A 16,278-nucleotide genomic window follows, 5' to 3' on the forward strand; every position below is an offset into this window, starting at 1 on the left:
GATTAATTAATTTCACACTGTAGCTCCGGAGAGGATTTTTTTCCGCAAACAAGTTACCAAGAGGAAAAGAAAAAAAAAAAGAAGGAAAGAAAGAAAAAAATCACCCAGTAAAAGAAAGGAAAAAAAAGTCAACATCAAGTTCAACAACGTGCTGGTGCTCATTAGCATCACAATGCTGTCTGGGAGCACACAAGTCTTCTTAACAAGAGGCTCTGGCGTCAAGTCCCTCCACCTCCCAGCCAAGGGGACATTTTCCCAGGCTCTGCTAACAATCACACAACTGTTTGCTTTCTAAACGCCAGCTCCGGGGCCACTCAGCCCGCCTCATCAGCGCTCAATGGATGCTCCCGGTAATATGGGATGGAGCAGCCGGCTGCCACTCATCAGTTTGCGTTTCAAAGCAACTGACAGCGCTTTAACCACCGTGAAATTTCTACCCAAAGTTATCATTTTTACAATGTTTTTATTTACTATTTATTTTAGTAAAACTAATATTATCATTATTAATATTATTAGCATTTTAGTCAAGCGTCCAATTTTCCATAGCTTGAAGGTTAAAACCGGCTGACCTTAAATAAATCATACAGATATACTTACGAGACATAAAGTTTGAGTAAATCCCAGTTTCAGAATTTGAAGCCTCGTCTCTCAACAGCCACTCAGCTACAAGAGCCCAAAGTCCAAGGAGAAAGCCCACAGCGATGTCAGCTTTCACTGACGGGAACCTGCACAGTGACTCGATCCAACTCAGAGATGCTTTTTGTTCGTTTGTTTACTTTTTTTAAAAAAGAAGAAAGTAAAGTAAAGAAAAAAATCGGGATTACTCTCTCTTTATGCCGAAGGCTTAAGCTGCCAGCATCATGCTCCTTGTTTCCCAACATCATCTGCTCAGCAGCCTCGGATGACAGTCTGAGCAAAGCTGCTGCGTCGCCGGTCCCCCCTCTTTCTTTCTCTCTATCCCACTCCCTCTCTCTCTCTCTGTGTCTCTCTCCCTGACACACACACACACACACATGCACACATACCGGCTGCTGATCTACACAACGTCTACAGTAGCCGAAACATTCCTCCTCGACCAGTTACTGTGAACTTAAGTTCTGCTTGAATGTCGGCTCCCTCCTTGCTTCCAACATTTGACCGACGTGCTGAGCCACGTGCAGCCTCTGTCGCTGCGTGTTAGAGGTTCGCACTGAGGGGTGGAGGACGAAACCGAAGGCCTTCGGGAAACAGACGCAGCAGACCCACAACCTTTCACAAAGGGAGGAGGGTGCATAAAAAAAGCTCGCCAAACTACGCAAGCACCCCGTTGGGCACATCAAATTTTGTGGCACGAAGAAGACGCCCAGACTCTCCATCTCCTTCTTACAAGCCTGACGGCAGTGCACAGAACACCTGCGCCTCGCTGCGCTGAGGCACCTGTGACCACGTCTTGCGGAAAGCTCGAACCAGACCGCCCCTGAGGCGGCAGCAGCCTATGGCGGCTGCGGGTCTAAATGCTGTAGTTGAGTCTGTGCGTCGGTTGCAGCAGGAACGCGACAAAGACAGGCGATCTAAGGTAGAGGCAAGCTCGAAGCTGAGCACGCAGCAGCGGTGTGTGCAGATGCCGCAGCCTTAGCAGCGCCGGTACAAGCTGACGCTTCCCCTGAGCTCCTGTGGGTCACGTTGATTCACGTGTCTCCGTCGTTTTTTGTGAGTAACGGTGCGCGCGGTGGGCAGTCGTGCCAAATGTCGGCCGAAGGAATTCTACTGAAATCAGACTGATGAAAATAAAAAGATCAGAGTGTGGGTGCAAAAACGGAGACGAAGAGGAGTCAACGCGCAGTAAGAATCCAGCCCTTGAAATTGACGTGTTTGCCGACGTGCTGACGTCAGGCGCTGGGATACATTTTTACCTAAATGTGTGATCCTATACGCCTGTGTGTGGGAGCCTCGGATTATAACACGAGGAAGCTTACTTGACAAAGTAAAAGTCAGAGTTTAGAAGTTACTGAGTGGAGTTTAAAATAATGATGATGATACTATTAATGATAAAAAGAAAACATATATATACTACATGCACAAAAACAGTTTGGAACAAACGATGGTCAGATTAAATCAATGCTCCACGCAGGACACAAAGCAGACAGAGAAGAAATTATTATTTTAGCAGTCAGGTGGCTGCTAAAGCCATCTGTATGCAAGGAAAATCTCACTTTAAGCCATATTTTCATTTTCTGGAATCCATTGATCACATACAACAGGGAACTCTCACTGAATAATAGAAGTTCAGAAGCTAGACTTGTTTTACATTTATAGGCCAACAATTTGTCACACTTTTAGCCACTCTGATGTCATTTAGCTGCAGATTTAAATGAACAACCCAGCGCCCTTTCACTGATACATTAACATCTTCTTGTTTTTATTGAACGTCCACACACATATGTGGGCTAAATCATAAACTCGAACGTTTGGAACATTTGAAATGGTGGCCCTCCGGGCCTGCAAGTGCAAACCACTGTAAAATAGCTTGGATTTAAAAGTACGAACTACGACACCTAGCGGCAGCAAAAAGCAACACTAGAGCTCAGCTCGGGCCTGTACGCGTGACGTCTCCGGCCTACATCCACAGCGCATAGAAAACTGCGTAAAACACCTCGTTGCAACTATGTAAATGGAAATGTAGAATCAAAGTGGATGTAGTGGAATATTTTATTATGCATATCTTGTATGTTATGGAGCCAGAGTCAGACCTGAATGCATTCAGACTAACTGCAGGTGAAGTTGGGACATCTCGAGAGGTTTTAGGTGTCACCATAATTAATGATTTATTCATTCATGGCATCGAAATCATCGTTGACCAATTTTAGTTTCAAACTGAGTTGGCCCATGTGATGTTTCGGGCGAAATACAAATGATTTAATTCCGTACAGCTTTGAGGAAATAAGATCAAATAAAAATATCCACTCATTCGACAGTGAAAACCTGGAATATTGCAGACTATACTAGCTGTGAAGCGCAGAATAACAAGGTGATGTTTAAGCAACCTGCCCAGAAATCATGGCCTAAAAAGCAGCATAATAAAACAGTAACATTGTCTTTGTGGCCATCGTTTTATCTGCAGCAGAACGGAGTTTCCATTCATAAAAAGTAATACCACACGAGATGCAAAATAACTTCTCCAAATACCTCTGAAAATGTTCAGTTTTTCATGTTTATCAGCCTAAAACTGTGATCTTCAAGATTTATTTTCAAATGCGATTCTGAGATTTTTTTTTAAAAAGGGCTGGATTTCGTCAGTTTTTCTTGTTTGCGCGTCCTTATCTTATTGCAGTTTGGTTTATGTAGCGTTTTGATAGGCTTTACACAGAACAACGAGGCTGCATTCATACGTGCATTTTTGTGGTTTGATGTCAGCAATTACTGACTCGTATATCAAAATCAAATTAGCCGAAAAATAAAATAAAATCAGACTTTCATACTTTTCGGCTGAAACGTTAGTGTTTAAACATGTAAAATAAGAAACAATGCAACACATAATACAGATTCGTCTTGACAGGCAGTAAAGTGAACAGTTCCTCGTTACAAAAAGCAAAAAAGAGAAATCTGCGCTCGTGAACTGTCTTTCTTAGTTAAGTTTCTGCTGATTTATTAAATATTGAGTTTTTCTATTTATAAAGATTTCACAAAACATTAAATGTATTATGTAACTGATTTCTAAATAAGTTTATTTATTGTAGTGTCTTATTATGTCTGGTGCATTTAGGGAAACTGGACGGTATATATTTTAAAATATAGACTTTTTTTCCTTGATAAAAATGTTGTTTATCTAACGTGACGGTTGTATGATTCCAGGAGGAAATGATTTTGCTTCGTTGTATTGCCCCACAAATGTTCACCTTGATCTTTTTGTTTGCACTCATAACCAAGAGTCAACCATCCCAATCTTCCTGTTACAAACTGAGCCCAACTTGCCCTTAAAAATCATGTATTTCTGTCAAATTTGAATGGCTGTCATCATGCATGACCACACTGAGCCCCGTTGGGTTCAACTGCTAATAACTGACCAATTCAAGCGGCCACTTCTGGGAATTGTAATAACTGCTCTTCAAAGGGGTCTGACCTGACACGGGGACATAAAGGTGTCAAAGGTCATAAATGAAGACCAACAGGGTGCCAATATTTGTCATGCGGCCAAATTAGCGCCTAAGTACTGCCGTTACTGAGTGCTGCAGTGGTTTTGTGATGATGGAGAGGAACTCCTAAGTTAAAAGAGATTTAAAAACAAAACAAAGTAAATGTTATGCAAAATAGATGTTTTATTAATGCTGAGTTATCCAAGAAAGCTCAGATTCTGCAGCTGGGTATCATCCTGGACATGGACTTGCTCTTATAGAAATAAGAATCATTTGTAAACTGCACCACATGAGCAGCAACCAGGTGTAAGTGTTCCTCTCTAAACTCTCTCAAATATAGAGATAGAATTAATATCTTGCAACATTATCCATCAATTTATGGGGTTAAAATAAAGACTTGTTGGCTCTCTTGATTATTTTGTTCCTCCACAACAACATAGTAATGGTTGGTATAATTATTTACTGAGAGTCAAATGCTTACTCTTGGAAGTGTGTAAAAACGTTTCACATCATGTGACAGCCCCAGCTGTCCCAGTTAGATCCTCACATAGGTGAGAATTGAACAGCTGTAGTGTGGAGAAAGGATGCCTATATCAGGTTGATATGATCACACACAGCAGTGAAGACACTCTGCAGCAGCAATCCGCCGAAATCTAAAGGATTTCAAGATAACTACACCTTGTTGTGTCAGTAGTCAGACCAGGAATTATTAATGATAAGGCCCCTCCAAAACATCAGATGCCAGATCATGCATGCTGGGAATGTATAACAGAGTGAAACCCTGCGCGTGGAACTAAGAAACAAGCCGCAGGTGTCACGTACAGCAGCACTCTCACATCAAACAAAACAGAAAAGAAAGACAAATAAATCTGATTTCATGTCTGTAGATTTAAAAAAATGCTTACAGGAACTAAAACGTCCAAATTAATCCAAATTCTACAATAAATTAAAAAAAAAAAAAAGAAAACTGCTCCAACAGAACTTGTAACTTACATGTCAGCTGCTGGTGCTTCTGGCCCTTGACGCTCTGACCGAAGGAGAGATGTTGGTCTGTTCCCCGCCATGAGACAACAGAGTGATGGACTCTCTGGCTTTCCTGGTTTAATTGGGAACAGGCTGAAGTTTATGCAAATGAGCGCTGACATCAGTCCTGCAGCCTCCTCTCCATAAAGGAGGGGAGCAAAGGGCCAAAGTCGCGCCTCTTTTCCCAGCCAATTCTGTCGGTCAAGTTCAAGCGCAGTGCCCTGGATTGTTATTCAAAATACAAAAATCCGCACTCAAAATTAATGAAGGTGGAAGAGGCGGGCCTGCAAACGCCTTCGGATTGGTAAGTGAATCTCCTGGAATGCGTTAAAAGATCGCCAGTGCTAACGTGTTAGTGTATCAGATTCACTTCTATCTTTTTCAGTGACACTGTTTAATTATTTTGCTCGCGAAGGAGTAACGTCCACCTGCGTTTGGGCACGTGTGCGTGACTTTTCGGTTTAATTTGGCCCTGCACGCGCTTTTCTTTTTTTAGCTGCACGGAAATGTTCAACCATAGTGCTGACAAAAATGTTCTCCTTTAAAGGTGCAAAAGAAGAAGGGGAGTCCAATGCAATCATTTATTTTTCACTAAAGACATCCCCACATGAAAAAAAAGAAAAGAAAAGAAAGAGATGATAAACTGAGACGATAAACGTGAGACCTAAGTGTTGTCATGAAATCTACATTATTACAATCATTTACGGTACTGCGTGTTAGCTTCGTTATTTTCCAGCACCAAGCACTGAAAGACATTAATGTAGAAGATCGTACTTGAGAGGCCAAAATTCACCCGTGTATTGCCTGGGTCGTGCTGGAACATCACACATCTGCACGTGTGGCCAAGAGGACGACCTGGCATCATCTCCGCATCCAGAAACACTGGCAACGAGAGAAACCGAAGAAGCATCGCACATTTGCGTAATTAGAGTCAAAGTGCGCAATGACTGATATCCAAATCCGTAAAAGGTGTGAGAACAAGCCAGAGAAACAGATTAAGGCATGGCAGCAGCATTAGGCTGAGCTGTATTCTCCTGATACACACTGAATGTGAAGCCACTCGATTGTGATTTTTTAAAGGCCTCGTGTATGCGCGTGCATCCTCTGCAACGTACATTAACACCACTGTATGAATGCAGTGGGGAGATTGCATCACGTACCAGCATTTTCTTTTATTATTTCAACACAAATAGGGATTCGTTGAATGTTAATCTCTTCAAGACTGTTGGATGAGCCTCCTTCACAGAACATATTCACAATTGTGCTTTACTGCTGTGAAAACCCATGTCTGCTGTAAAAAAAAGAGCAAAAAAAAGGCTCCCATAAAAGCCAGCACATTAGATTCATGAGGTTACAGGTTTACAGGATTGTAGTTGAAATGGGACTATAACACCAGAGCTTTTTCCTTTTTCTGCACTAGAACACTGGAACTAGCAACATGTAAAATGTTTATTACTGTAACGTGATCAGCAAAATCTGTCCTTTGATGGCCTCAAGGATGTTTTTGCTTGGCCAGAAAGAAAAAAAAATCCACAGACTATAGTGTTGCCATATATGACACTTCTAACTGCATTTGAGCCTAATCCCAAATCCACCTTTAGGTGCTACCCGTCTTTTTTCTTTCTTTCAGATTGTGTAGGGGAATCCTTTTTTTTCCTAGAAATCCAGAAACAGCCCCCAACCCATGCGACTGAAAGGCTGAATGACACCACATCTCTGCTCCATACTTTTGCAGAATGAAAGCAAAGGGGCCAAGGTGGGATTTGGGACTGGGCCTTGGTTTGTGCACAGTGCAGATCGAGGATCAGATTAAGAAATATTACAGGACTTTTATAGCTTCTTTCCATACACTTCCTTCTTTCTCATATCTTTCCATGAGCCTGTTAATTAACAGTCATGAGTCTCACTCCTCTTTAAATAAATCCCTGTGACGAAGTAGATCTGGTCATTCATAGCTGGTTCCCACAGCTCTCCTCCTACACTGCAGAGAGGGCAGCAGTTAAAAAAGAGACAAAAAAAAGCGGGGAAAATTAAGGCAGACGAGCAAGGAAAAATAACCATAGCAGTGCTGTTTGGGGGGTGGGGGCCCTTTGATAGGCCACCATTGCAACATTTGCATATATTCAAATCAGGAGGTGAATGCCATGCAAGGGGGTTAACAAAGAACAGCCAATGGGAGGGCTGCGTGCCTGCTGCGGGCTCAGAAGCAGCCGCCGGTATCCCAGCAGCACCCTGGGAGAAACACAGGGAAGTGGTGTGGGAACCAAGAGGCCCCCCGAGCCGAGCAGAGGGAGGGGAGCCACTTGTAGCCCGTGTGGATTTGCATTTTATTTGTGTCCATTTTCTTCAGTAATTTCTGCCCCGGCTCTTCAACCACAGATGGCGGATATGGCAGAGGGATTAGCATTTGTGTCAAAGATGATAATGATGGAGGTGTTTTTTTTTTTTCTTTTTCACCCAGACAGAGACATTTATTCTCTCAGTGTGACTGACATTTTAATGTCTGAAATGTTGGTAGAATGTACAGAACATTTGAGTCATTTTTGTATCTTTTCGTTCGTTATTTATGGCAACTGCCAGCATGAAAAAGGAGCATTTTAGATGAGAGGAGGATGAATGTTATGGCTGCTATTGCACAACATCTATATGCTGGAATTCAAAACTGCTCTAGTTTGTCTCAATTGCCCGTATGTATACCATGCATGTTTTATGAGTTGAAGCAAAACAACTTTATCTTTTAAAAGTTGATATGAATAAGGGACATTTTGATTTAAAGGTGATCTCTATTTTCTCAGAATCTCACAAACTGATAGCCTCAGGGGGTAGCTTTTAGTCACTTCAGAGAGTCATGAAGATCAAACACCCGGTGTTCTATACTGAGCTGAGCAACTAATTTCAGGTGATTTATGTGTACAGATGTGTGCCCACCAGAAATGCTGCTGCTCCACTGCTCAGAGCTCCATTTGATCAAATCTGCTGCTCACTGAAACGTCACACTCTTGCGTGCAAATTCAGAGGGCAAAGGATCAGACACATCTTCAGCAGAAAGGGGTGCCACCAATTAGCAGAAAGAGGGGAATTCAATCAATTTTAAGAAGACCTCCCAAATGACATGGACACAAATGCAAAATACAGATTTGAATGCTGGGAAGGGTTCTGGGAAAAGATCTTTCAACAAAGCGTTGTAAATGCCTTTCACTCTTGAAGGCACACGGGCCTCTGTGTTGCAGAGGATGAGCTGATATTATAATGCATGTGCAGGCCACGGTGTGCGACTGTCTAAGTGTTTGTTTGTGTGTGGATGATCATTCTCAAACTGACCAAGCCACATTTGAAGGAGGCCTCTGCACACCCACAGCTGTTGTCCTCCATCACTCCCCAAACACCTCATGGTTTACGGTAATTTGAGATGTCAGAACTATCTTCGTAAACACACACACAGCAAAGATATACCATTTTCTATAAAGTGTTAAGACAACCAGACGACACACTAGAAAGACTATTAAACAGTCTTTCTTGTTTTCAAAATGGAAAATAATGCTCCAAAACGCGATTAGATCAAAATATGGGCACTTTTTTTTCCCTCTTTTCACATCCCATCTGAGCAGTGTTTTAATGCCAAAGCAGGGAGCAAGAGGAGCATATCTGAGACTTTAAGCTTCATGATTTGCATAATGTTTGTTTTCATCCAGTGAAATGTTAAGATGTGTGATGGTGGAAGCATGAAACCCGGAGATTATCATTAGGAGGATCACACAGAGGCATTCAGGGGTACTGAGGAAGAACAAGGACCTAAGATGGTTAAAAGTAACCTTACATTTTAATTAGAGCCAATGAATTGAAGCATATGGATACATTAAAACTGCCATATGGTCCTTATTACATTTGTAATGTTTTTCCATAAACTGCCATTTCCAAAACAGTTGAGACTCTGCGTAAAATGTCAAAAGGTAAAATGTGTAAAATTGTGTTGATAACTGCAGATTATACAAATTTCTGCAAATACTGAACAGGAGGCATGTTTACACTGTGTTCCATCACTTTTTCCTTGAGGACTGCTTGAGGAGGTCGGTTGCTATAGTTTTAAAAGCAAAATGTTCTCTCAGTCTTGCTTGATACTGGTCTTAGGCCTTTTTTGTTCTGTTTTTTTGCCTTGTATACAAAATATTTTCAACAGCTGACAACAACAGTGTCCACAGTACAAAACCTGTCAGGCTCAAAAATGTCTAAAATATTACAAAATTTTAGCCTCTGTAAATATTACACCTAAATGTTCCTTTACAGATTGTACTATGATTATTTTTTGCATAAAATTAACCAATCACAGAGGTAATTCTTCACAAATAAGATGTTCAAAAACACTTAGAATAGTAAGGATAGACTAAAAAGAGCAAAACAAGGTCATGGAATTCGACCTAATATTGTTTAACAACTTTTAACTTTCCTACTCCCCTGGTAGTGGTGGGTGGAAACCTATGGTTTGACACCTAACATCTATTTCAATCACATTAACAGATTATAAACAGTAGTAATAAACCTTCGAAACACAAACAGATAAAAACTAGGATAAACATTTGTGACCTTGCGAGCTTTGCTGCTGGGTTGTGGCGGCAGTACAAGCAGCTTTGGTTTTAGTCTTTAGAAATTACTTAGCTTTGGTGAAGCACGTGAAGGCAGCTTGGGAGTACATCCGGGGTATTCGGTAGTTTCACATGTCAGTGGGTTCAGCTGTCAAAGACTTGCTTGCATGTACAGAAGCCGTGGCAGCTTTTCTGGGTTTAACCATTTCTGTGGACAGAGGCGATGGTAAATTGACTGACTCCTTAACGCAGGAGCCTCTGACTATTAGTATAAACAGCGTGCTTTATGGTTCGCTGGCGAGCTCAAATCAGCTACTGAGAGATACTTTGCTAATGCTAACTAGTTGGCTTACGCTTGCAGCAGGCTGACAGGTGCTGGAGTTTTGGCTAAATTTAGCACCTTAGCCATTTGCTAAGTTTCATTCATTGAGAGGGGGCTTTCAACGCACCCCGTGTTTAAACCTGTTCAAACTTTTATCTGTGGTTGCTGTGAGCTTTTCATTGTCAGTAAGCGACTTTGGCTTCGACTACAGCCTGTGAAATGTGGACAAAGTTAAATGTGCTATAGTGAAAACTGCATTTTCTTTCAACTTTGTTTTGCGGACTAGTTTTGAAATGGTATCTTGCCGTTGTTGTAGACGGGGCTCTCCTACTCTTTTATGGATAACCTACTAATACGTGTCTTCATTTGCAAGGTATAAACGGATGATACTTGTGTTTCCCTCCTCGACAGGCGCTGATGGGGATTCAGCTGGTGGTCAGCTTGCTGGCCGCCAGCATCATGCAAAGGATGGCTCCGCACTACTCATTTGCACGCTGGCTCCTCTGCAGTGGCAGGTAATCACCCTTACAACCAGTTTCTGTATCCTATGTCTGATGTGCTGTGCTTTAATCACTCCAATATGTGTCATCGATCAGTGGTGAGAGGGGGTTGTCCAATAATCGGAAGGTTGGCGGTTTGATTATCGCCACTCAAAGATTGGTGAAACTGACAGCTGGAGGGGTGTCAGTCCACCTGCTTGCCACGGCTGAGGTGCCCTTGAGCAAGGCACCCATGCTCCCTGGGCACTGTGAATGGCTACCCACCACTTTAGTGTATCTGTCTCTATGAGTGTGTGACCCTGTGCATGTGCTTGTGTGTGCTCAACAGGTGCCAACTTGAATGGGTTATAAGTGGAGTCATTTTCTGTATTTCCCTGTACATGACAATAAATCTGTTCTTAATCTTAAAAATCTGTCTTTCTCTGCAGCTTGTTCCGGTTCAAGCACCCTTCAGAGGGAGAGCTGTGTGCATTAGCAGGCAAGCAGATGCCAAAACAAAATAGAAGAGACCGGTGAGTTAAGCTTTTGCTGCCTGGATTTTTCTATTGTAATTGCTGACTCGTTTTTGACAGTGTGTGGAAAAAAAGGTTGATTCCACAGACAACAATTATTATTTTTTGTTTGATGAGTTGCCGATCCGTCTCTGATGCCCGCCTCTGATTTTCCCCTCTTACAACGCTCAACCACAAAGTTAAAATGTTGTCTTCATGTTTGACCGTTCATAGACGACAGAATGGGGAGAGCAAGCCTCTCACTGTGCCCAAAGACATTGACCTTCACCTGGAGAAAGCTCCGGTCAACATGATTGACGCTCTGGGTAAAGCAAACACTCACGCTATATCTTTTTCCAAGTATACAATATGCTATAAGCTAAGGTGCTGAGTACTAACTCATTATGCGTATGCTTAATTTTGCCAGTAAATTTCACTCCATGAAAACATTCTCTGAAATGCAGCTTGAACGAAAGAATATTCTGAGCTTTTGGTTTTTCTGTTTATTCTTCCAGTGCTGCGTTTTTTCCTGGAGTACCAGTGGCTGGTAGATTTTGCAGTCTACACACTGGGCGTCTTCCTGTTCACCGAGTGTTACTACAATATGGTGGATGCCAGTAAAGAGGTCAATATCGGAGCCATATGGTGTGTCCTCACTGTTCTCTTTGGTTTGTATCCTTCAGTTGTGAGATAACTTAGAATGACACAACAACCAAGTTTGTTTGTGTATTCAGTTCAGACTGACTATACAAAACCCAATGATCTCATCTCCATCTGCTGTCATGAACTTTTTGGATGATTTATTGTTGGTGTTAACGCAACATCTCATCATGTTTCCACGGTAGCTATATTTTCAGATCAGACTGTATGCTAGCAGTAAGAAGCAATGTTAACGCATAACTCACAATGCATCACAACTATTTGTATTTTAAAATCTTCACTGAATTATGCAGAGAGCATCAGGCTAAGTATTTGGTACTGTTGCCTTTTTGGTTGCTCTCCTTTAACCCCTGTCCCTCAGAAAGACCCTTCAAACTCTGATGAGCCACTACTTCCGCTCTGAAGAGGGTGGGGAGCGCTCAGTGTGCCTTGCCTTTGGCTTTCTCTCTCTGCTCGTGGCCATGCTGGTGCTGGTGGTTAGGGAGGACTACCTGGAATTTGGCCTCGAGCCCGGCTTTTCCAGTCTTTTTACCAGTTTGGAAATCTTTGCGAAACAGCAGGGCTATGCCGACTGGTCGTAAGTATCTGGCAAAGACAACTTGCAGCTGAAATGCTTGGAAAAGGTTTTGGTTGTAAAAGTGGGTGTGATATTGCACTGTTCTCTGATTTAGTGCAATGTATGACCTCATATGGGCTGTTTGGTTGTTTTGACATTAGAATTCCAGTGACCAAGCTGACAGTGAAGCTCGGTCTGGCAGCTGTCTGCGCTTACATCGGTGCCCTCCTGGCCTTCCCCGGTCTGCGGCTGGCTCAGACACATCTAGATGCTGTACAGATGAATTCAGATCGCCCACTCATCCAGTAAGAACTGCTCCTTTTGTAAAGATGGAAATGAATAAAACATGGCTTGTGGGTTATTTTAACAACACATTAGCCAAGTTTAGGTTTCTCAGGGATGTTTCTTATGTTCCCTGACAGGATTTTGCTGCACATGAGTTTCCTGTCTCCAGTCATTGTGTTGGTTTTGTGGGTGAAACCCATGGCAAGAGACTTCCTGGCCAATGCACCGATGGGAAAGACTTCCATCACATTGTGAGTGTGCTCCTTTTATCCACCACAAGTAACTTAGATTTGAAGAGAAACAATAGATGTCCTGCACACAGCGCGTAGTGGTCAGCTGGCTGCTTTCTTGTAATATTACTTTTGCAGAGTGCCCAGTGCATCGTTTGACAGCATGCGTCTGTGGATCATCATGCTGCTGTGTGCGCTGCGGCTGGGGCTGACCCGTTACCACCTGCAGGCCTACCTCAACCTGGCTCAGAAGTGGGTGGAGCAGATGAAGAAGGAGGCAGGCCGTATCGCTGCCATTGACATCCAGAGGAAGGTCGGAATCACTTTCACACCTTGCACTGTGATTTCTTTTGTCCTCCCTTGAGTCTGAAACTGAGAGTTTTACATATTTTTTATTCAGAATCATTTAGAGAAGCCTCTCTGGTCTGCAAAGTAGAGAAATATCTGTAAATCTTAATGTTTTTCAGGTCACACGTGTGTTTTGCTACTTGACAGTAGTAACTCTTCAGTATCTGCTTCCTACTCTGCTCATCCTCTTCTCCACTCTGTCACTGAAAGCATTGGGTAAGTGAAATACAGCTTCTGTCATCTGAGCCGTTGCATTTGAGGATGAGATCCAAACGACTGGTTTGACATTTTGGGAAACGGGTTTATTAATTTTTTTAATGCCAAGAGTTGAATGAAAAGATTGATATTTCTCACCTGTCAGTTGTGTATGAGGTCGCAGTGAGGCGACAGCTGGCTTAGCTTAGCATTATGTCTGGAAACATGAAAGCAACAACTTGATGTTTTACAAATACAGGTTCTTTTACTGAACACAAAACTCTAGCAAAAACACTTCAAGTCCCATGTCAGATCACTTTAAATTTTTAAGCATTTTTAAGTTAAAAATTAAAATAACTCTTTAAGATTTATTTAAGCCAATTCAAAGCACTAATTATCCATAAAAAGCTAAAGTGCATTCAAAGCTATATACAGTTATAAAGGGGTTTTAACACAAAACGGAAAACAAAATTAATAGATAGCAATCTGAGTAAGTGTTTGAATTATAGATTTTTCATATGTATAGATGGATAGATTAATAGATAGATATAGAGATGGATAGATATTTCAGAACGTTTGTAATGGCAATGATTAGGGTTACAAGGAGCTATTGCAAAGGCCTGAGGTTCTCTAGATTTTAATCTGCACCTTGAAGGTTATAAACCTTGGTGTTCTTTTGCTGAATAAAAGATGAGGCGTTAATCCATCTAAACATTAAGTGGTAAAAGACAAACTCTTAGAATGAAGTCTAAAACCACCTGGAAGCTTGCCTGTAAACGGCCAAAAACACATGAGTGGATAAGCGAATATCGCAAAGAAACTAACTGTTTCTCCAATGTCACATCCGGGGAAGTTGGAAGTCCCAAACGGAAGTTTTAGGTGTCTGTGAATTCTGTCATGCATTGTTTTCTTACAGGAGACTTCTCCTGGGTTCCGGGTGCTGAGGAGAGCCCCGGGGTGACACCAGCACTGCTACCCACAGCAGCACCTGTGCTGCCCGTTGGTCTCGATGAGGATGAAGAGGGGGTGGAAGACATGGAAGAGGACATCCAGGCCACAGTAGCTCATCTGTCAGAGATCTTTACAGCTCTGCGGTCCGTCCTCACTCCACTCTTCTTCCGTGGTTTCTTTGCTTTTCTCACCTGGTGGGTGGCTGCTTGCCAACTCATCAGCTCTCTGTTTGGCATCTACTTCCATCAATACTTAATGCAGAACTGAGGAAAATGGAGTGTCTCTACATACAATGCAACTTGATCACTCTGCCTATGGTGGTTTGCTGTTGCAAAGGATGTTGGCAGACAGCAAAGGGGACATGTCATGAAACCACTCTACCACAGGCGGACTCTGCCTCATTTTATAATGACATTTCTGATTAAGGTTGGACTCCGTTGCAGTATTGACCAGCAGGATACTGGTTTTAAGAACACAATATACAGATAGAACTGGGGCTTGTATCACAAACAAAGTGCATCTCTGTCCATCCAGCTTTCAATGTTTTGCATGGCTTCTTGAAGTCCTGCAGGTTGTGTCTATGCAAATGTGTGACACGGGCAGCACGTTTAGCAGAGCAGCTGCTGTAAATGTTCCAGTTTATGTCTAAACTGGACCCGACCAGTTATATTGTTGAGGACAGGTCACCTGTGCTCTGACAAAGAGCTGAGGGGCCACATCTAAACCGGAAGGGCACTGTGAGAGCTCTACTCAGCGAGTTTCCAAACAAAATGGTTAAATACAGGTTTGCTTCTTGGAGACCCCCTTAATGGCCGAAGGTTGATTTTTAAAAAAAAAAACAAACAAAAAGGGGTTCAGAATTTATAGAATAAATTGATCAAAGCATTGCTTGGACACTTTGCTTGCCGTTTGGCGGCTATGTTGCAGATTTCAGTTGGCCGACAGATTAACAAAGCAGGTATCTGTTTGATAACCTGAGGATTATCTGTGAAACATTTGATGACGACAGAAAAAATGTTGCCTTTTTAAAAATAAAAAATCTATTATCTAACAAATTTCAAAAACAGCTGTGAAAACCACTCGATCCAAAATCTTTATTTGTGAAATTTTTGGTGCAGACTTAAATAGTTTTTTCATTTCGAGCTGCTCCACCTCTCCTTTTCAGTTTCACTAAAACTGACTTTAAAAGTTTTTATGTCATGCTGTTAATGAACAAATAGCCCCCCCCCCCCCCTCCCCCCCATCTTCTTAGTTGAATTATTGATTAAAACTCCATAAAAAAGAAAAATGCTAAGACTGGAGGCCATATCATCTTTTTTTTCTCTCATTTAGTGTGTCTGCAAAGCGTCTGCAAAGTTCACATTCCTCACAGAAAACAAGGCTCCTGAGCTGTCATAAACGCCTCATTTCAAATGTCCACTGTTTCGCTGTTACTCATCTACGTCGCCATGTAACATATCTGCAGAACACCCACCTAACGGCGAGTTTGGCAGTTTCACACCCGACTAACCATTATCAAAAGCTGGTATTCAGAAAGGTAAAACTAAGCTAAAGAATCATTTGTAGGCAACAAATGCCTTTTTTAAATTCGGCTTTTTAGACGCGTTCAGAAAAGTGATTTTTAGACTTGTAAATGCAGAGAGTCGTGCAACGTGTTACCACGGTGTAAAAGTTCGCCAGTATTGCATACACAGTGGCAGGAAACCCAAGCGGAGCCCGGAAGCAGCCAGCAAGCCAACTGCACTTTGTCATACAGGCCCCAAGCTTATCCTCCAGCTACTGTATGAGAAAATCTTCTGTAACTTTTCACAAATATCTGCGTTGGTGTGATCTGATTTATTTTTTATTTTTTCCATAGGACTAGTGTAAAATGCTGCATATAAGATATTTAATGGTACCAGGGCTGATTTTAGTACTTCCTCCCTGAGTAGAAAGATGTTTTTTTTTGTGAGGGACTTTGTGTCCTTCAAAGAACCGATTCACGAGTGCTAAATGATTGATTTCGTTCTGTCTTTTTGTTTCTTT

The 16,278-nt window shown here is 42.1% G+C and overlaps 1 protein-coding gene across 1 annotated transcript; it reads left to right on the forward strand.

Moving 5' to 3' along the window:
- Positions 1 to 9,823: 9,823 nt before the first annotated feature.
- Positions 9,824 to 15,100, forward strand: tmem161a (transmembrane protein 161A). Its single transcript, XM_072389779.1, has 11 exons — positions 9,824 to 9,941; positions 10,449 to 10,552; positions 10,966 to 11,049; positions 11,263 to 11,354; positions 11,544 to 11,700; positions 12,050 to 12,265; positions 12,406 to 12,549; positions 12,667 to 12,780; positions 12,898 to 13,072; positions 13,227 to 13,323; positions 14,219 to 15,100. The coding sequence occupies exons 1-11, from the start codon at positions 9,939 to 9,941 to the stop codon at positions 14,518 to 14,520; spliced, it is 1,488 nt and encodes a 495-aa protein (XP_072245880.1). The 5' UTR covers positions 9,824 to 9,938; the 3' UTR covers positions 14,521 to 15,100.
- Positions 15,101 to 16,278: the final 1,178 nt, after the last annotated feature.

This window comes from Leuresthes tenuis, unplaced genomic scaffold, assembly GCF_036924035.1.
Source record: "Leuresthes tenuis unplaced genomic scaffold, fLeuTen1.0.hap1 SCAF_7, whole genome shotgun sequence".
NCBI lineage: Eukaryota > Metazoa > Chordata > Actinopteri > Atheriniformes > Atherinopsidae > Leuresthes > Leuresthes tenuis.